The following is a 23,100-nucleotide window of genomic DNA, read 5'->3' as shown; positions in this document are numbered from 1 at the left end:
TTTGACACCCCTGGCCTATAGAATGATGTGATGTCGTCTGAAACCCACCAATACTACTCTCATAAAACTATCTATCTAGATTAATCAGTATTTGGGTATCTATTTTTGACAACCCTCGATGTAATTAATGTATCTCCGAAGGAGTTATATGAATTCAGTTTTAACCAAGACATCTGTGTAATCCCTCAGTCGTCCATAGTAAAAGAAAAATTTTACTCTGTCAACTGGCCAAAAAGTTGTAGGAGTGAAGACGTTTCACTGCTCGTCCAAGCCGTTTCTTCAGTTCTGGTCAGAGTTCTGATGGACTAGCTATCTAAAGTGAGAAGCTAACTGCACTGAAACTAACACACCTGTTGATTCCAGTTTTTGTTTGTGAGCTAGGTCGAGGTGTTGTTTCCCGTTTGTGTTTGTTAGCAAGGTCAAGGTGTTGTTTCCAGTTTCTTTTTGTCAGCTAGTTCAAGGTGTTGTTTCCAGTTTCAAGGTGTTGTTTCCCGTTTCTGCTTGTTAGCTAGGTCAAGGTGTTGTATCCAGCTTCTATTTGTTAGCTAGGTCAAGGTGTTTCCAGTTTCTGTTTGTTAGCTAGGTCAAGGTGTTGTTTCCCGTTTCTGCTTGTTAGCTAGATCAAGGTGTTGTTTCCACTTTATGTTTGTCAGCTAGTTCAAGGTGTTGTTTCCAGTTTCAAGGTGTTGTTTCCACTTTCTGTTTGTTAGCTAGGTCAAGGTGTTGTTTCCAGTTTCAAGGTGTTGTTTCCACTTTCTGTTTGTTAGCTAGGTCAAGGTGTTGTTTCCAGTTTCTTTTTGTCAGCTAGTTCAAGGTGTTGTTTCCAGTTTCAAGGTGTTGTTTCCCGTTTCTGCTTGTTAGCTAGGTCAAGGTGTTGTATCCAGCTTCTATTTGTTAGCTAGGTCAAGGTGTTTCCAGTTTCTGTTTGTTAGCTAGGTCAAGGTCTTGTTTCCCGTTTCTGCTTGTTAGCTAGATCAAGGTGTTGTTTCCACTTTCTGTTTGCCAGCTAGGTCAAGGTGTTGTTTCCGGTTTCAAGGTGTTGTTTCCACTTTCTGTTTGTTAGCTAGGTCAAGGTGTTGTTTCCAGTTTCTGTTTGTTAGCTAGATTAAGATAGCTCAATAGACCTAGCTAACAAACAAAAACTGCAAACAACTGGTGTGTTAGCTTCAGTGTAGTTAGCTCCTCCCTTCAGACAGATATAAGGCAGTGTCCATCAGTAATCTGACCAGAACTGAAGAAGCAGCTTGGATGAGCAGCGGAACATCTTCACTCAAAAACTTTTTGTCCAGTTGACAAAAATCATATTTTCTTTTCACTATTTTAACCAAGACATAACAATCCATGGGGCATTTTAACACGAACTGCCATCCATTCAAATCTACCGTAGCAAACCCTAAAAACATCTGTATATGAGAAGAATAGAACCCCATTTATAAACATTTACCGTGAAAGGTTAGCTGTCCCTTCCTGCGCATTTTACTGGTTTATTTGCGCCTTTGCCCTCCTTCATTTGTCACAATACTTCTCGCTCTGTTTTTCACACCGAACCTGTCATCGCTCACCAATCACAAAATGAAGAAATATCTCCGGTTTTCTCTGGATTTTTCTCCCGCTTCTCTTCCCCTTGTTCACTCCTCGGTTCCCCCTAGTGGCTTGGTGACCTTTATCAGCCCCGGTGGAGTGCTGCGAACAAGCAAAACAAGCAAAAGAACGGTTAGATTTGGTGATAAGTGGGTTTAATGGTTAAGATTGTAATCATGTGGTAAACGTATAGGTCTTATCTTGGAGGCAGTGAGGCGTGAGTGTTCTGCAGTACATGGGGATTGGGAGCAGAGCTGTTTGACACTCAGTTTGCTGATCCATGCTGTAATGTTGTAGACTGGAGGTGAGACAGATGTGGTCATTGTTGAGATTGTTGTTGATGAGGTGCAGGGCTTTTCCAAACAGTCTCTAGGGGGCGATAACATCAGATGGGATTTGTAGAAGGACACCGATGGGGTACTTCAGTATCGGGGTGATACAAGGAGCACCATAGGGCGTTTAAATTGACATTTTTTGGAACATTTTAAGTGTAATGGTTTAAAACAACAACAAAAAATTAAGTGCGTTCAGTTTAGATAAGTCATTTTTAAAAGTTTGAAATTTGAAAGTGTCAAACTGATGAATTTAATGGAATAAAAATAAAACTTGGATTGACAAACTGTGAAAACTGACCTGTACAAGCGACTACTGTCACTACTGATATTAAACAATATATGACAATGTTAAATGAGCAATACAGGACTGTTAACTCTGATGCCACACTAGGAAAAAATACATAGAAAAATAAATCCAACCCGTTTATTTAGACTGAAAACAGCAAAACTAATGGGATACTGTCTCATACAAATAATATGCTGTTTTATTTACCTAAAAGTGTATCTTATTAGCCTCCTCTCCTGACCTTATAGTGCGAGTGCAGAGCAGCGATCCCCTTTCTCTCCCTTTGTAGCTTGCGCTTCTCCTCAATAAAACCTTAGTTATGGAAAGTAAACAGCCCTTTTCTGACCATTTTTGAGTAAAACATCTGATCTAACTGAGCATGAACATGACCCGTGTCTCTGTGGATCGCACCAGCGCACACTTGTACGATTCACTTTATATAAGTCAATGGTCTGTAAACTTTAAGGTACTTTAAAGGTACATTCCTCAGCTATATATTGTTATAAAAACTACAGGGATGCTGACAATCTCCTCTCCTGTACACCCTGAGCCCATGCCCAATAGGCTAACTGACTGTCTGTGGTTTAACTAAGGCTAATTTTGTGCTGCAACATTTGGCTCGTTTACACTTTTGAAAAGGAGCAATATGGCCCCTCCCACTTTTCATATCCAGCCTGCTCGTAATATCTGGAAATCTGACATCGACTTTGCTGCAGTTTCCTTGTCTATCTTATGTAGGCCTATTTGCTAATAGTGCGTACCATGTAACCCACTGTTTTAAGTGAACTATATGGGGCTATAGCACTTGTGATATGCTGGGCAGAGGAGGAAGCAGTGAAAAAGCATGCACATCCGCTAGCACTGAAGATATAGGCCTACCCGGGATTGTGACCCGCTGCAATCTCACGCCAAGCTTTGGTGAAATGTTGACAGCCCTGACAGTTTCCTTCCAAATGTCAAAGTAGGTAGTTCTATTATTACAGAGCTAAAGAGCCTGTAAAAATGATCAGATAGAGATGTAAGTAATATTAAATCATCTTTTTATTTTGTCAGACGTGAAAATCATATTTAAAAGTTAGTCACCCTATGACAATTGGTAAATAATAAAATATCTCACACCCTATAACAGGAATGAGGGCCTTAGACATCATCTTTCTGCCATCTATAACACCATCCTCAGACCCAAAGCAAACAACGGAAACAAAGAGAACAATAGAGCCAGGATGCTAGTAGGCGTGGATATCATTAAGAGTTGTATGAATATGCTAATTTCACCACTTTTCCCTCTAAATGCTACTAAACCACACTTTCTTTCAGTGGAAAATTTGAGAAAAGTTTTGCCGCTAAAATATGATATAAATTAGGTTGTTTTGCGTAAAATGTTTAATGTTCATGTGACCAGCGAGTCAACACTACACAGATTCCCTGGGAGGCTTGGTAGTACAATGTATACAACATATGGAACTTATTTGAGGTCAAGATCAGCAGCTCAATGCAAAATAATACAACCCAAATGACGATGGCGGCGCCCGCGGCAACTCCTGGATGAAGGTGATTAGATTGCTCATATTTCTCTGTCAAATCCCTTGTTGTACTGTATTATGTAGATGTTTAGTGCGATTGTGTGGGTGTGTTACATCTTCTCATCCTGACACTGAATAAAAACTCTTATAAACTTGTCAATTTGTCACTTCCTTCAAACAGATGGTTTTAAACAGTGCATCTTACAGCGTTTCACAATAAACTCTCTACATGAATAAAAGACTAGCCCAGAACTGCAATAATGACGCTATTGTCGTTTTGCATTGGGAAATACAACAGTTGCACTATAGAGACGATATCGACACCATAAAATAAAATACAAATGTATAAAATGATCTTAAATATTCACATTTTACTTGGGAGTTCTTCTCTGTTTGAAACTATTTGGATTTTTTTTGAAGCAGAAGTTTTTATTTGGCAAAAAGCTTAGTGTTAGGTGTACTGCAGTTGACTAGTTGTAGCCCTATACCCCATTGATTTATAATTTTCTAAAACATTCATGTCAGTCCTTAGTCCTCAGTTTGAAACTATTTGGATTTTTTTATTCATTTCCTTCAACTAACATCCAATTATATCACGTTTTTAAATGGGCAGATAGCCTCGTTGTTTTGCATACTGCAGTTGTTCAATTGACTAGTAGTGGCCTTATTCTCCACCTCTTGCTTTTAATTGTCTGAATGTGTTTATATCCACATTTGGGAGTGTTTTTTAATTGGATTTTTTACTATTTTTACTTATTTCCTTCAACCAACATCCAATTGCATCAAGTATTTAAATGGCAGATAGACTTGTTGTATTGCAATAGGCTATACTGCAGTTGTACAATTTACTAGTAGTGGCCCTATACTCCAACCTTTTCTTTATAATTGTCTGAATATGTCAACATTGGCGAGTTCTTTTCAATTTGAATTTGTACTTATTTCCTTAAACCAACATCCAATTCTTGTTTTAAAATGGCAGATAGCGTCGTTGTTTCGCAGTGGGGTATACTGCAGTTGTACAATTGACTGGTAGCGGTCCTATACCCCACGCCTTGCTTTATAATTGTCCCGATGTGTTTATATCCACATTTGGGATCCGTCCCGCGTCGTCCCTGTCTTCAGCAGTAGTCCATGTCTGTCCCGTATACGTATAGGCCATATTAATGAGGCCATGGCACTGGTCCCCCGTGTGTCGAACAGCTTTAAATATTGACACTGCACGACTTGACCCTGTGTCCTCTGGCATTCGATCGATCCCGGGAGTTGTGTGTGGGCATTGCGATTACCCATGATGCTGAGGGGCTGATCCGAGGCGAGGGAAGTGATGCGGAGTGACACATTTTATCGCTGGATACACACACGTTTGACCGAATGTGGTTTACCGCTCCAGCTGGCATTAAGACGCATGCATTTTTTAATCCCCTGCAGGAGGTGTTTGTCAGTTGTTTCAATCAAAAGTTTCATCTTTTCGAGACAAAGCTGGGGATTTTAGGTTTAGTTCAACACTAGTGCCTTCAAAAGTAGTAGTAGTAGTAGTAGCAGTTGTAGTAGTTGCAGTAGTAGTAGTTCAGTTGGTAGCGTTTTTGTCCACTCCTCAGGAGGTTGCAGCTTCAAATCCCACTCTCGACATAAAAAATCATTGGTATAATGGTATGATCCAATGACCCACAGGTTGGCAGTGCAATTCCAGCTCCCACAGGTGAATGCTGCCGTTGTGTCCATGGGCAAGACATTTAACCGCCCTTTCCCCCAGTGTCTGTGTACACTGGTGTATGAATGTGTGCGTGAATTGGTGAGTGGTTCCTTGGTGTAAATCGCTAAATAAAACGTTGACCATTTATTATTGTATTTTATTTTATTTATTTACTTTTATTATTTTGGTTGAAACATTTACCAAATGTTGGATGCTGTTTATTTATTTATTTTTTATTCTTTTTATAGTACATACAAAAACATAGGTGTACTTAAATAGAGTATTACCTCAAAATAATCATACTGAATTGGAAGTACAAAGTAGTTGTCCAAGAAATTAGGCCTATACAAATGCAGTAACAAGTATTTAAGATAGTAGTTTCTTGGGGGTAAAGTATTAAATGCCAGGGAGAAGAGAAAAATGAGCAAAACGTAATGTTTTCAAAGAATGGACCACAAAAATATGAAAAAAATGTCTTTGTCAACATAAAGCTTTTATTAGTGGGAATAGTATCCAAAACGTTAACTTTTAAGAGTACTGTTACACTATAAAATATATTAAGTAAGATTAAAACTACTCTTAAGAAGTACAGTTTTATTATAAAGTTACTCAAGCAGCATAAATGTAACTGAGCACTACCCACCTCTAATGAAGACCCTATATGTGAGTGAACTACTGCCCCTATAAGGTCTAATTGTAACACATACTAATTACTATTAAATTAACTGCATTGCTGATTTACATACCAATTAACTATTTCTAAATTTAACCTTCTCTTCATTTAAGGGTTATGTGCTATCTCGTTCGCTAATCTCTGTTTAATTAGTCATTTTTTTAAGCAGCTGGTGATTAATTAAACAGACTTGGCGCACAAAACATGGCAGCACAGCGTGAATCACATGACCACGAGTCCTCGGGGGCACTTACCTGACACACTCCCCCTCCCCACTCGGCCAATTAACCCTCCAACTTCATTAAGGGACTTCATTATTAAGCAGTCCCTGTGGTCCAACAAGTACATAGTTTTGTTACTTAAGTAAAAGTGCAGATACTGGAGCAAAGAAATTATCATATGAAAAAAATCTAAAGTATTAAAGTACCTGTTTAACAATGTACTTAAAGAGTAAAACGTGAAAGTATTTTGTGCAGATTTTGAAGTCTTATAAGGCTTCACATATATTGATTTTGATACTAACGTCGAATGTGCTAAAAATACTGTTTGGCATTTTCAAGAGGTCTCAAACGATAATAAAAAATACATTTACCTTTCAGTCCAGTTCAAAAATAAAGTGGAGTTGAAAGTACAGATGCATTCTCTCCAATGAAGTGAAGTAAAAATAAAAAGAACCCACTTTAAAATCTACAGTACTGTACAGATACCTAAAATGTTTATAGTACTTTGTTACTTTACTTTATTGCACCACTGATTTTAAGCACTGCATTAAACAGTAACATTAAACACTCTAAAACTATTCTACATTCCAGGCAGAGCGATGCCATCTCTATGGTAACAAGCAGGTGATGTACCCTCCATGAGAAAAGTTACCCATTGCACCTTAACAGCAACTTTATTCTTGTCTATAAATCCAGAGACTGTATAAAGAAGTGGACTATGTGAGTGTGACGTTACCCATAGTGTTCGGCTCCAGTCAAATTAAACTCATCAAGGCTAGCGGTTATAGGGATGAATTTGGAGCCAAATTCCATATGTGGAATTCCGACTGCGAGTATCACAGTAACCAAAGAGCCAGTCCGGAGCGAGGTTGTTGAAGGTTACGCCCCTTCCCGCCCACATCAATGGTTTAGCAGGGGGCAGGCTCTTTGCCAACACTGTCAATCAAACCTGTTGCTAACCCTACCGGGAGCAACCTTGGGGAAAGAAGACGCCTGATTTGTCTGTTATTAGTGTTCATATCTTGATTTACGCACATAATAGCTCAATTAAAATCCCAGGATCATGTAGAGCGGGTTAATACGAACATTTTAAGACCAAAATGACACGTTTTTTAGTAGAAAGTGAATTAAAGCCAGAGTTGATGGAGCCGGAAGCACGCCCATGATCACTTTTTATTTAGAGCGCATCGGCTAGAGCAGTGGTCCCCAACCTTTTTATCACCGCGGACCGGGCAACGCTTGAAAATTTAGCGCGGAATTAGCATTCTGGGTCATTTTGGTGAAATTGCCTTTGTTCTGACCTCTCCAAATTAAAATAATCACCATTATTGAACCCTCAGTAGTAAATGCACAAGTTTGGGGTCTTTGTAAAGGTCACACCCTATAGTTTTACCCACAGGTGTCAGAATCACTGTGAGTTTGTCTGCTGAGCATTTATACACTTTGGGGCGCAGATTGGCATTAGCTAATGCTAATGATTACACATGATACACATTTGACCCACAACAGCAGAATAAACCACGCTTACCGATCAGGAACAGCATCCAGTCCATCAAAACATAAGGTCCTCTGCTCCTCAGTCCATCATGAGATCTTCACTCGGTTCCACGAACCGCTCCGGGTCCGAGATGCCTCTAGTTTAAATTGTACAAACATCCACAGTGTCCTCAGTCGCGTACTTCCTTTGTTTTGTCCGTTTCGTCATGTTTAAAACGCAAAACTGCTGCGTAAAATTATGCAATACGCGCGCGGGCCGTCGGAACGCTAAGTGATTAAGTTGTCGGCGCTCAAGTGACGGAAATGTAACCGAGAGAATCCGGTCATTTTTCAAAATAAAATATTTTTCAAAATAAACGATTATTCAGACTCAGATAATAAATACAACGGAAAGAATTAATTATTTCTTGGACGGCCGGTGGCCCGGTACCAATTGATACACGGACTGGTACCGGTCCACAGCCCAGTGGTTGGGGACCACTGGGCTAGAGGGTTAGCTACATCCATTTATATAAACAGTCTATGCTATAAGCTCATAGTTACTCCATTCAACCCACGTCTCATACAGTGAAGGACTGACTGTACATGTCAGGAACACATTTGCCAGTGAAGCCAATACATCACCAGAATCGTCACTTTATTATGAACTGACAGTGACAACCACTTTGCTCTGAATGACTTGTCTCTCTGTCAAATTATGAAAACGATAATTTCCTTTTATACTCCTACGGGGAAAACAGTGCCTTTGATTTGACCTTGGCTTTTTTTTTTACAAGAAAAGCAGACACAAAACAGAGAAAACTAGATTAACTTTTTGACAGGAAGCATAATGGAATGTCATTGTAGTGTTGTTATAGTGATTGGAGTGTGGGAGTGTACGCACAAATATGGTTAGATTGAGATAAATATGCAGCACTTTAGGGATTGACACTTTTATTCAAACTTAAAATGAGAGATAATAGCTTTTTCGTTTGGGTGCCATCTTGTTCGACATGGTTTTTTAAAATACATTTGTTTATTCAGTGTTTTACAGGACAATTTTGATATAATTCCAAGGTGCTTTGTACAAATGTAGTAAATAATGCTACTTTCTCAACGTCAACAGTGAAGAAAACGGGTTGGTTAGCAGCAGGGGGTGACAGTAACTTAGTTGGTCACTGATCCAAAGGTTGGCAGTTCGAATCCTGATCTCAACATAAACATCTTTGGTTGAGCGTTCAAATCCACTCAGGTTGGCAGTGCAATTCCAGCTCCCACAGATCAATACTGTTGTTGTGACCTTGGGCAAGACACTTAACCCACTACGCCCCCAGTGTGTGCGTACATTGGTGTGTGAATGGGTGAGTGGTTCCATGATGTAAAGCGTTTTGAGTGCCTTGAAAGTGACGTTATGAAAAATATTTATTAGGGTTTGGTTGGCATCCAGAACACACATTTCTTCAATACTTTACGTTTCCAAATGGGCATGATTGACAGGTGGATTAGCCAATCAGGGACACGCGTGGTCCAACTGTATCGGAAAAAAAGGTTACAAAAAATCATAGTTGGCTGAAAAACATTGTGGAACTCTTCAGAATCACTGTTAATCTGAGGTGAAATTTGATTTTATTTGTAAATCATAGGTGACCAATGAGCTCCTTCGTTTCACATGTGTCACTGAAAAAAATGGGCCTGATTGGACTATCAAGTTTGACTGGGCTTGAGACAGAGAGAAAAATACAGAGAGAGATCTTTCTTTTTCTTTCTTTTTTGTCAGCCAAAGAAAACTTATAAAAAGAAATAATTCAGAATGTTGGCAATGTGTCATATATTTTAAAATAAATCATATGAATGAACTTTATCTTCAGAGTGTGAAATTATAATGGTAAAGATCTATCAGTACCTTTGGCATAAAAGTACATTGGGTTATAACAGGTAATAACTATATTTTTTATTATTATATATTTTACCGAAAATATTGCAGAAAAAACAGACGAAAATAAAAGCATGTTTTTTCACTGTGGATGTGTTAATTGCACTAAAAAACTTGGAAAACATGCGTCGTTATTGTGAGTGGGGCTTGCATCTCCACAAACCTGACCTGCTTGTTTTTAAAAAAATGTTATTTCTTTGGCTATAATCTTCAAGAATTTGGCATAAAACATATCTATCTCCATGGTGATGTTCTGAAGTATGATTTTCACCAACTGTCTGTTTCCATGGAACCATGCAGGTGATGTTTCATACTATCACTTTAAATCACAAAATGGTTGTTCCAAAGTCAACAAAATATTTAAAATTCTAGGTTCAGAATTTGTATTTTGTAATTTGTATTTTTTTAAAATATTATTTTTACATTTATTACTGCAGAAATGTTCGGGTACATAGTTGCATTACTATTTATTTACTACTAGACAGGACAAGCTGGCGTTTTATTGTTTTTGTTTTTTTCCTATGCATCATGTGATCTGTACATTTGTTTTTGTTGACTTTTATGTGAAGCACTTTGTTCAGCTGAAGTTGTTTTTAAATGTACTATACAATTAACTTGAACTGATAAATTACATTAAATTACATAAATACCAAGGAATAGTAGGTACCATGAAATACTGCAGTAAGTACATAAGTATGCCTATATATCTCCCTAATCTACAGACACACCCGTATTGATTACCAGTTTGGCCATAGGTCGTGTTCGTGTCCACCGCCGCCCATCTGTCGTGTGTGGACATGGTGTTGGGCGTATGGCATGTGCTCTGTCCCTTTGGGCCTGTACAGAATTACCGAACATTGATTTCCACTGGTCAGACAGCGTTCGCCTTTCCACCAGACAAGAGTCGTAAACAGGCAGCAGGTCTTAAGGCGGTCTGCTCATCATGTGGAATTGCAAAGGGCTCTACAATCAGGTTTGAAGAGGCCTCCTTAAAACATGCAATTATTGATTAGCTTGCGATAACGAGAAGCTGTCAAAAAATATCAAGTATGTTTCAATCAAAAATGGAAATGCAAAGAGAAAATAATGTTGATTGTGCGTCAAAATTCAAATTGTGGTTTAATTGCATATGACAAAGAAAAATCAACCAGTATGACATTTGGTTTGCCTGGCTAATTATTTTAAGTGGTATAAAAACGATGTTGGGTACTTAAAATATCAAACGCATTGCATTTTTGAATGGATGACAATAGCTCAGTTGGGAGATAGTTTATCCTCTTATCCGTTGTGGTTCGAATCCCACTCTCGACATTAAAGTTATTGGCTGAGCGGTCAAATCCACTGACCCACAGGTTGTCGGTGCAATTTCAGCATGTGTATATGAATGGGTGGCTCCTTGACGTCAAGCGCTTTGAGTGTCTTGAATGTAGAAAAGCGCTATATTAAAATCTGACCGTTTGCCAATCATAAAGCTGCACTACGTAACTTTTCTGGTGGGAATTCTGTTTTGCTGGTCTCCATGGAGATGTTATTGCTTCGCTTGGAATGTTCCACTTTATCTTATCAAACTGTATCTTGCATTTATTCAGTTACAGGTGTTTTTATTGCTATTAATGTGGGGTTGGCTCTTCAAGGATCTCACCTGCTTGTTTTTATGGAGATAGACAAGTTTAATGCCATATTGTGGAACATTACAGGCAAGATATAACATTTTTTGGCACTGTCTTCCTACCGGTGGAAGCAAGAAGCAGTCCAACTTCTTCAGGACAGTATCCCAGGTGTGTAAGAGTAAAAAAGCCCCCTCGTCCCGGTTTAACGTCTTGTTAGCATGTTTCAGTATTTGTATTGCCTCCTTAACCCAGCGACGATGTTTGTTGTCCTCTGTCCCGATGATTTTTCCTCCGTCCCAGTCCATAATATGGTTCTTTCTCTCAGAAATGTCCAAATTGAGTTCCTCCTCTTCTGCTGTGTGTTCTTTCGCTCATGCCCACGCCTTCGCTGTTTCCTTCTCGCGTTCTGTCCTATGTGCTGAAATGATTGTCAGAGAAGGAAAGCAACACTGGCCCGTACAAGAACTGAACCAACCTTACTGCTAAACACTCTCTGACTCTTTGTTACCACAACCTCACAGAATGGTAATCGCTTCATTATCAGCCCGCCATATAGCACAACAATACCCCATTTTTATCGCTCCAATTTAGCGATTTTAGTTAGCGATTACCATCTTGGTCCATTGTCCTTATGCAAGCGCTAACCTTGGCCCCACCTCCACTTGTATCACCCCTCCTCTCTCTCCTCCTCCCCTTTCTCTCTCTCTCTCTTGCACTTTAGCTGCGTCCAAGGGATTATACTGTTGCCAATCACCCTGTATCTCTTCATCTTTCCCTCCTTCAATTACATCCTCTCCATCGCCTCTCTCCTTCTCTCCGTACCATTCAGACCCTCTCCTCCTCTTCTCATCATGCCCACTAATTAAAGGGGATCTGACGGAGTGCGCTGACCAAGGGAACATCAATCAATCTCTGTCGGACACTCTCCCGCTCTCGCTCGCCGGCTCCCCCTTCCTCCCACCTGCTGCAAGAGCGCGCCATCTCTGCGAAAGGTTAATGGTATTCATTATATAAGGGACAGCGTTAGAGGGGGGAGTGGGGAGCACTGTAAAGTCGCTGTGAAGGTTAGGACTGAGGGCTCGATCGTCCCTAGGTCCTAAAGAGGTTAATACAGGGGCAGGAAGACCACCTGTCAGATACTGAGCGGACAAGATTCTTCTTTAAGGCTTAAGTGCTGTTAAAGTGGTTGTACCGGATATATATATTTTTTGTAATAAGTACAGACTAAAGTACAGGGAAAGTAGGTCTACAAGGTGAATCACAATCAAATCAAAATTGCACTTTGAATGGACATAATTCTCAGTTTTTAAAGTACAACCATTTCCTCAACAAATAGCAAAATATACTTTAGACCTGTACAAACATGTTCTGAAGTGAATTAGTTTGCATTTCAGTGTTTTTCGGCGACAGTAGCTCAGTTCAGCTCAGAGCGTTCGTCCATTGATCTGAAAGTTGCCGCTTCGATTCCCGCTCTCGACGTAAACATCATTGGTTGAGCGATGCGACTCACTGACTCACAGGTTAGCGGTGTGATTCCAGGTCCCGCAGATGAATGCTGCTTTTGTGTCCTTGGGCAATTGGACACTTAACCCACCTCGCCCCCAGTGCCTGCGTACAATGGTGTATGAATGGGTAAGCGGTTCGAGTGCCTTGAAGGTGGAAAAGCGCTGTATACAAAAGGTGACCATTTACCAGTTCTATTTTTCCACATTTTTTTAGATTGGCACAGAGCCTTCCAGAGGTTAGCTAACTTGGTTTTGGGGCATTCCTTCAAACATCTTCAAAAAAACATGTCATCTTGTCTTTTATCCAAACTAAAATGAAATATACTACTAGGTTACAATTTTATATGGCATATATCTGACAACAAGGCAGCAGTGAAACTTCATTCTTGATGCTGTTCGTTTTCTGGCTTCAGAGAACTGTTGCCTCAAGCGAGCCAGAACTCAAACATGTTCCACTTTAAAGGCCTTGTACCAGATTTTGAACCATGAGTGAGGAACATGGTGTCGTTTGAACTGTTAACTCCCTATTCTCACTCTCATGTTGGACCACGATAAAGAAACGACTGTTTGAGATGGTCCCAGGCTGTTGCTTCCATATGGTTCAGATCTGACAACGTGCCCAACTGGATTAACCTGGTTTGAAGAAGAAATTTCAGCATCATACATTTGATTTATTTTAGAAGAGATACAAGACAGGCTCAGGCCCTTTAGACACTCCATTTAAGATTTGGATTTTTTTTTTCTATGTCTGACAATTTATTAGAATTTTGACATTCTGAATGACAATTTAATGCAATCAGTTTAATCAAATCTTGAACGTGCCAGTGGAGATTCAGTTTCAGGGCAGATAGTAAGAGACAATACTTAGTCGTTCTCTCTGTTTTTCGTAACAGGACCTGGCAATGTCACTGTTAGCGTCACTACTTCCTGTCCAATTGTATCTCTATGAGGGTTTTTTTGCCAAGTAACGCTAAAAGGAATACATTTTTTTTTTTTTAAATAGATAAGATATTGTCCCTCAGTCCCCGTGTGAGATCGACTAGTGGCCGCTCCAGGTACTGCAGCTCCTAGAAGCTTGAGCCCAGACAGAATTCTCCCATAGACCACAATGCATTTTTGGGAATACAAACTGCCTGTATTCGGCTGACAGGGCAACCACAGCTTTCACAAAGGTTGGATTTTGGAGATTGTTTTTTATTTTCACAACATGAACATTAAAAATTTCACATCCTCAAAGCACCTAAAAATTCGCTTTGTAAGATTTAGCCCATCCCCGCTCTGACCTAGCTCTGACCTCATGCTAGCTCCGCTCTAGCACCTATCGCTCTGATTCTGATGTCACATGGTGGGAGGAGCTAGCCTGTACTGAGGAAATAATGAGCACAGGCCACTGAAAATAGCATAACGCCATTTTAGATCCACCTTCCAGATTTTATTATACAGTGGTCCCTCATTTATCATGGGGGTTACATTCTAAAAATAACCCACAATAAGCAAAATCTATTATTATTATTCTATATGTTTTGCAGCTGTAAAACCCCTCACCACACACTTTATACACTTTTCTCACACAGGCATTAACATTTTCTCACATTCCTCTCTCGTTTAAACACTCTCAAAGTTCAAACCTTCGTAGGCGCCTTTGTCGGTGCAGAACGTTTCATCGACATTGTGAGTTTTGTCGGGGAGAAAACTTGCAAACATAGAGCACAAAACAGCGAGACCGCGAAAGGTGGACCTGCGAGATAGCGAGGGACAACTATACTTCCATGTTTGAGACACAGATCCTATTAGATGGTAAAGTACTTGGGAGTAGAACCACCAATCTGTTTGCTGAAAGACCAGAGTCCTAACTGACACTCAGCTCTACTGTACCGTATTGAAATTCCTCTACCTGTAAGAAAACAGCACTGTCCTATATACAGTAGCATTTGCCCCCTCTCCTCTCCACCCATGCGTTACACATTTACATAATGGTGTTAATTGGCCTGATGGCTCCTATGACAGACACACACATCTCCGTCGTGCCAGTTGATTATTCCTTCACAGACTTTGGCCTAAAACTGCCGTGGTCCCTTGGGTGTGAGCCGCGCTGCTGCTAATGAGCTTTGATAGCGCTGTTTTTTTGTTGTCGATATTAACAGCTTTCACTACAGCCACCCACGCGTTCTTAGGGAGTCTGCATCTGCATGAATCTGCTTACCAGGGTAAAGACATATCTGGATATAGGAGCTGTTTCAAAATTGTTGGGGCATAAACATTGCTAATTAGTTGGAGATCGATGTTTGCTGTCTATATTAGTGTTTCCCAGTTTGTGGTACAGGAACAAACCAGGGAGTTGAATGGAGTGGAGTCAGATTTTTTAAGTGAAGTAAAATTCTTTCTTTCTTTCTTTATTTTTATTGATACAGGTGAACTCAATGAGATCACTTGGGCTCTTTTTTTCATGGGTGCCCAGTTTAAAATACAATACAAGCAGAAAAACTAAACAAAACAAGTATATAAGTCCATATAAAACAGTAAAAATAGGAGCAGGTGTGTGTATAAAAGTGTGTTATCAGTACACCAAAGTATGCCATTTTGCTTTTCCTTGAAGTGTTTTCAATTTTTGTGAAGCCAAACAGCTAAAATCACTCTTTCCCGTCTCAGTTTTGGTGCAGCCTTTAGTCGTTAGTCGGTAATAAATGTTCCGGTATCATCGAATAACATGCCCGTCAGGTATTTTGGCGGTTTTGAAAGTAGTCCCGTATAGACAAATTTCATACTTTCATAACAGACAGAGATGGACAACCCACTTTTTCATATGATTTCAAATTCACTACATTCACTGCATCGATTTAATGGTATTTGAATATAAGCTGTTCTTTGTCGTAACTTTTATATCCTTAGACCTATCCTGCAAAATCAAACTTTTAGAGCTTCAAACCATGTTATAGTTGTTTCTCTTCACCATTTACTCACCCCTAGTTGTATTTAGAGTGATTCATGGTTGAGCAATCTTTAATCGCTTATTGTCAAAACGCCATATTGCAGATCAGTCTCCATTTTCACCTCCACCGGCACACACCTTCTGCTCTGTATTTACTTCGTTTTACCAATTTTATTTTCTTAATCAATGATGGACGCAAGATTTGGCAGAGTTGTGTGTGTAGTTTTTTTGGTATGCCTGCTCGCAACTGTGATCCTCAGCGCTCCATCAGAGGCACCGATTCTTTGTTGCGATGACATTTACGGCGACACCAGCTCCCATTTGGCACCACAGTTTTCTAACTCAGAAGTCAGTGGATTTGTTTCTTTTATTAAGTCGTTTTAGATGAATATTGAGATTTAAAATGTCCAAATAATAACGTAATGATCCACAGGTTGTGTAGATTTAAGCTACATAACAGACACAAGCACAATAGGTCTGATTTAAGAAATTATAATAGAAGTAATTCACAACAACAGATTTTAATGCCTAAAAAACATCTGTGTCCATCTGGTCTAAATTGTGGCTACTACTTGAGATGTGATTGGTTGAGATGCAAAGACAAAGGCTGTGATTGGCTGACAGCTACATATAAAGGCTATGGGGTAGAAATATAGTAGTTTTTAAAGTATATCAAAGTATTTACAGTATTTTCCGGAGCATAAGTTGCACCAGCCAAAAAATGCATAATAATAATTTAAAAAAAAAGCCATATATTTTACAGATAAATCGCATCTGAGTATAAGTCGCAGCCCCGGCCAAACTATGAAAAAAAGTGTGTAAAAGTCCGGAAAATACAGTACTTAATGATTCATAGCTATAAAAGTATGAATAAAGGTGTGCTATGTAACTTTTATTGTTTTTGCATTGCCTATAAAGCAATTCCACAATATATTATTAAGCACCTATCTCTATAGCGACAAGCACATGACATCACCAGGCGTCACAAGTCAGATCTATGGAAAGAAGAGCCCTCTCACCATCAGAGTGCTTGTTTTTCAGTATAATTTATTTAGCTATGGAAATATTTGGACTTGAATAAATGCAGGATAGGTATTTTAAATGGCGTACTGCGGAACCTTTCAGACAAAGCAACAACATCAGGCAAGCTGTGGACTTTCCATCAGAAAAGCTGATAAACAAATGATAATAATAATTGCTCTTTTCATCATAAGATCATGTTTTAATAGTCAGATTTATTTGAGCATTAAAAACTTCGTAACATCTCGTAGCTCTTCTGAACTTGCAAAACGCCCCGCTCGACTTGTTACCATCACCGTGCCCTCGTCTTCAAACTTCTTACTCATGAAACAAAAGGTTAAAATCCCTGGAAAACTTGTTCAAACAAATTACATGTGGTTACCATGGAAACCGGTACAACATGGCTGCAGGTTAGACAGACTCTCTGCTCTGAACATGTGGGACTTCGACAGCAGAGACGGCAAACGATGGCAAGTGTTTCACCTCCCACTACAAGGATGTGTTTTGACAAGGCTGCGTAAGAGAGAATGAAATTAAACACGTCGCTTTAGGCTCGTTTCTACATTCAGTGATATCTGCCGTTTCATCTGAGGCAGGCTTTCAATCGTTCGCCGGTTTTATCTGACTCCCTTTGCGCTTGTGTGCAGTTATAAGAGATTCAACTTATGTTTTGGTAATGTTCTTTTGGCTTTTTAATTTCAGTTAGAATGAACAAATATCTTGAGAGCTAATCTAGGAATTGCTGTTTGTTTGGTCTTAATCAGCATCAAGGAGTAATTTGGAGTTATGGTGGAGAATGCATGACATTTTTTTATTTTATTATAAAGCTGCAAAAAATATATATTAATTATTATTATTATTATTATTATTATTATTATTATTATTATTATTATTATTATTATTATTATTATTATTATTATTATTATTATATAATTTTATAATTTTTATTTGTATTTATTTATTTTTATTATTTTATTTCATTTTATTTTCATTTTTGGTAGAAGGTCCTGTATTTTTATTTTTATTTATTTTTTGTTATTATAAAGCTGCGAAAAAATGTATATATTATTTATTAACTTGCTTTTTATTTTTATTTATTCTTTAAATTGTTTTTATTATTATTATTTTTTTTTTACATTTGCTTTTTATAAGGTGCCCTGCATATCATATTTGGTGGAAGGTCCGTCTGTTTGTCTCCATGGAGCTATAATTGCTTTGGAACAGTGGTGAAATGTAATGCAATCTACGTAATCTAAGTAATCTACTTAAGTAAAATTTTCAGGTATTTGTACTTTGACTTTTACTTGATTACACTCCACTTCATTTATGAACAGGACTGAAAAGTAAATTTGACATTTTCTTCTTGATATTTCAAACTAAGCTGTTTGAGCTAACTGCCAGAGTATGTCTTACTAAAGGTGCGCTCTGTTTCGTATTAAGCAAAGTTATTCATACGAGAATCACCACACGCTGGAGGCCGATGATTTGCTCCCAGCGCCCCACAAGGAAGAAGCTAAAGTTGTGGTAAAAGTCAAGTCTCGATGGTTTCGATTCCTCTTGACATTTGCAGTGGAGCGCTGCGTTTGAAAAGAGTTGTAAGGAGGTCAGTGCTCCATCAACTGCCTGCAAAACTCAGGTTAAACAACTTTTAAACATACAAGGAGAGAAGTTCAAAGTTCAAAGTGAAGGTTTGAGGTCAGATATTTCTGCAAAAAGTCAGTAGACGGCAAAGAAGCACATGCAAATTTTTTTTATTGAATTTCTATATTACGCAAAATTGATTCTTGTGAGATTTAAGCCATGTTGCAATGTTGTTACCTCCTCAAAAACAGACCTGGAGTTGTGTTTTGTTTCATTCTCACATGTTTGAGTAACCCTTTTATTAGCCTGTCTGAATCTCCTAAACTCAAAATGCTCTGTTCCACCTTGGGATGTCATGAAGTGGTACCTTTTGCACATGCATTCTTAGCTTTTCCACCACTCCGAATTTTTCTTAAGTGACTCTTTCTCTTTATTACATCCAAAACAGGAAAAAAAAAAAGGACTAAAACCGATGGAATGTGCATATTTTGTTGAAGCCCAACGCTGAGATGTTGCTAAATATATAACCTACATTAGCCAAAATAAATGTTCATAATCCAGTTGTATTTTTTCAATTCATTTTGACCCAGTTATAGCTAAATTATGTAACTTTTCATGTGAGGGGATCGCCACCGAGCCACCTACCTGTACCCATGACAATGTTTGCTTTTCCTTTTATTTTATATTTAATCTATTACAGGTGTTTGACTCGATAAAAATTTCATTGAAAAACATGGATTGTCTCTGTGAGCACAGTAGCCTCTCCATAGATACGACCTGTAACTTGGCGTAACGTTGTCACCTGATTGCCTCCATTAATGTAGATAAGTTTGATACCACATACTAAACATACAACGCAACAACATCTCCATGGAGACAAATTAAAAATCCCTCAAGTGCAAATGTGGCTAAAACCCTTGATCACTCGTGCTAACAGATAGCCTCCTCACTCAACACGTTTTATCATTATTAGCATCACTGGCGCTGTTCCTAATTAGCTCTCCCTGCTTTATCCATCTTTACCTGCCGGCATCAGTTGCTATTCCAGATGTGCCTGTTTATTTTACCATAGCATGTGCTGCCCCCTGTTGGTTTAGCGACACAACTGCCGCTGCCAAGGTCATGGAAAGTGAACGCTCCTTCAGACATTATCCTACAGGGATTACTTGTGTATGTGTGAGTGGATAGGTAGATGTGTTGTTTGTTGTTCCTGTCTTAAGTATGTCTTTGGAGAGTTAGCAGGTTTAGCCTCCCTAGCGCTATTATCATTGGAATAAACAGTGGCTAAGCTCCGTGTCCTCCCTGCCCTTGTTGTATTAAATAAAACTGTGTTCATGTTGTGACCCTGGATTTTAATACTAATATTTGTTTTGGTTTGTGTTTTGGTGCTAATTAGTGCTTTGCTAATGGCTAATCATTTGTTTTGTTTTTTGTTGTAGATACCTAATACCCTCTCTGGACCGCTCGCATGCCGGGTTCTACAGATGTATCGTCAGGAACAGAGTGGGGGCACTGCTGCAGAGACGAACAGAAGTCCAGGTGGCATGTGAGTATGAGCTGGTTAAATATATGCAGCAGTTAAAGGTGCAGTGTGTAACTTTTCTGTCTGCTCGTCTCGATGGAGATGTTATTGCTTTGTCTTGAGCATTCCGCAGTCTGGCATTAAATGTATCTGTCTCCATGGAGAAGAGCAGGTGGCCCAACTAGACCAAGTTAGAAGTGGCGGACCTGATTTAAGAAAAGTTACATTGTGCAGCTTTAATTTACATGACACTTAAAGGGCCCATATTACACTATTTTTGATCTATGTTATAATGTCATTTTCTCCTCAAAATGATATCTGGAGTTGTGTTTTGTTTCATTCACACATATTTAACACACAATCTCACTCTGAAAACACTCTGTTCCACTTTGTGATGTCATATGGTAATACAGGAAGTGCTCTACTGTGTTTTTAAACTCCAAACACTTTCACTTTCATAAAATTAATGCCATTTTGCTCCCAAAGGCGACATTTTAAATTATTTTAATGACAAACTGGAATTTTGCCTGCCTTGCATTCAGAAGATTAAGTGTCTGCAAGTGACAGTAAAAGCAGCACAAAAGTCACAGTTTTAGCAGCAGTATTGTATTGCATGGCTGAATTTGTTTATAACAGTATAATTTATAGCATTATTGGTAGTTTTCCTTCCTCTTTAAAGGGAAACGAGGCAAGTAATTTCCCTCGGGGCCGTTTTGAAGTAGTGCTTTTCAGGGTACATCAGTGGAATACAGTATTTCTAAGGCTGAATTTACTTTTACTACTTTGGGCTCTTTGTTTCCTGAGTGCCTGCAGGGAGCGCCATCTGCTGGTGGGGTGAAACACACACCTGCACCTCCCCGAGAGCGGCACCAACCTGGCAGCTGTTCCACTCAGCGTCCTCGTTAGATTCATATTGTTTTCCGTGGCTGTTTTTAACTTTGCTTCATTTAAATATGACCGCTGCCTATTTCGCTCACACGCTTTGTCAACAACAGATGTCTTTTAGATGGATACAAAAAAAAAAACATGTAATTTTAACTTCGAAAGCTTGCTTGTCTTGTTAAGTTGATATGAGATTTGCCTGTAAACATAGCACTGTGCTGGAGCCAGGGGCGGTGCTAGATATTATTGGTTGGGGGCGCTAAAGGGGTGCTAAGGTCTTCAATATGTGTCCTTACGTAACATGTTAATTTAGATCCTATTAACAACCGAGTCTCAACCCTCTACCATGTTTGTGTTGCTGTTTTAAACCAGTTAAATGCACTTTCCTACTTTTTTTATTTGTAGTCTCATTTTGAACTCTCAAAATTTGAACCATTTGAACATTTTTCAGCGAGATTGGATGTGCTATGAAAGTGGGGCAAAGAGCTTTGAGGGACCCCTAAAGCCCCCCTCCTGGCACCGCCCCTGCTGGGAACGTCCATTGTACAGGATTTTGGCTTCAGATTTCCAAAGCGCCATTATGTGATGCAGATTAACAACAGTACAATAGATTCTCTAGAACTCTTGGCTGATTTCGGCTATGTGCTAATTTTAAGCCAGTGACAGGGCAGCACTGTCATAGATTATGAAGATAAATTCACAGATATTTGTAATAAAATATAGCAAATTAATATGGAAGCACAAGAGTTCAGACAGTAATTTGAAGTGGCAATGATCCTTATGAGATTTGGTTGGTTTTAATGACCTAAAAATATATTGCATTCAGTACATTCTCTGTATAAGGATGTACTGAACCAGGATGTAATAAACTGTGGCCCGGGAGCCAAGTGTGGCCCTCAGACCAATTTTTCTTGGCCCTCAATCTTCCAGGTGAATTGGCCCATATTACCTTAAACAGTACTTTTTACTGTATATTTCTGAAAATCTACTTTAACAAGCCCATATCAAATATTTAATGTGTCCCACTGAGGATATAAACATGAATAAAGGTCTAGTGGTTCAGTCTAACTTGTAATGATAACACAGATTTGAAGTATTCACTGTATTGGCGACCAGTCTATGGCCCTCAATTGACCCTCAGCTTTGTCTTTGTTTTTATATGTGGCCCTTAATGAGCAAAGTTTGGACACCCCTGTACTAAACTAAAGGTAAACGGTAGCTGTCAACTTGAAAACTACTGCTTCATGACATCAGAAGGTGAAACAGAGCGTCACTCAAACATGTGATAATGAAACAAAACACAACTCTGGCTATGTTTTAAATGAGGTAACATCATTATAACATGGCTTAAAGCTCACAAGAGTCAATTGTGCGTCATACCGGACCTTTTACCGGATTAAATGAATAAATAAATAAATAAAAACATACATCACCACAGTATTTACTACCAGCTGTTCCACTATAATGATGCGACAAAGTGAATCACCTGTGTAACAAATGAAGTATATTAGCAGATAATGGGACGCAGCAGCAGCAGTGGCCATTCACCAAACTGAGTAATACACACATGTACAGGGAGGGAGGGAGTCTAGAAGCACACCCCGATATATGGATACAGCATGTGAATATATACCAATCTGAAATCCCCATTCAGACCAAAACTTCATTGTGTTACTGTGAAAGAAGCATACTAAATACATGTACATGGTTTTACATTAGCTCCATGGAAAAACGACAAGAGAGGACCCTTATAGTCAATAAGATACGACACATGGAGCTCATCAGTGAATATAGATACAAGTCCACACACAGCACAAACATCTCCATGGAGACAAGCAAGCAGCGGACCCTCCATGAGAAAAGTTACACGGTGCACCTTTAACACAACGTATTTAAAAGGCCCATATTGCACTATTTTCTGATTTATGTCATGATGTTGGCGTTGTGTTTTGTTTCATTCACACTTTAACAGACAAATCCTGCATATTTAGGCTAAGATCTCCTCTCAAGCAGAAAGCACTCTGTTCCACCTTGTGATGTCATCATGTGGTGATACAGGAAGTGCTCCACTGTGTTTTTAAACTGCATACACCTTCACTAGAATCATTTGGATGATTTCAGCCATGGAATATCTGATCTCTTCTAAACAAAAGGTAAAAAGTAGCTGTCAACTTGAAAACTACCTCTTGATGACATCACAAGTGAAATGGAGAATTTGGAGCGTTGCAGATGCAAACAGCCTAATAATGCAGTGTTACTCAAAAATGTGTGAATGAAACAAAACACAACTAAAGTTATGTTTTTGAGGAGCATTTTTCCCATAGATTTTT

The 23,100-nt window shown here is 39.0% G+C and overlaps 1 protein-coding gene across 1 annotated transcript in view; it reads left to right on the top strand.

Annotated features, from left to right (window-relative positions):
* sdk2b (sidekick cell adhesion molecule 2b) overlaps positions 1–23,100 on the top strand; it is a 599,022-nt gene that overhangs the window by 410,346 nt on the left and 165,576 nt on the right. The window contains exon 3 of the mRNA XM_055229370.1: positions 19,806–19,912. Coding sequence (XP_055085345.1) covers positions 19,806–19,912 — 107 coding nt within the window. The remainder of the gene's footprint in view (positions 1–19,805; positions 19,913–23,100) is intronic.

Source organism: Periophthalmus magnuspinnatus, chromosome 19 (genome assembly GCF_009829125.3).
Source record: "Periophthalmus magnuspinnatus isolate fPerMag1 chromosome 19, fPerMag1.2.pri, whole genome shotgun sequence".
NCBI lineage: Eukaryota > Metazoa > Chordata > Actinopteri > Gobiiformes > Gobiidae > Periophthalmus > Periophthalmus magnuspinnatus.
The sequence above is the reverse complement of the archived record's forward strand: the minus strand, read 5'-3'. Positions and strand labels throughout refer to the sequence as shown.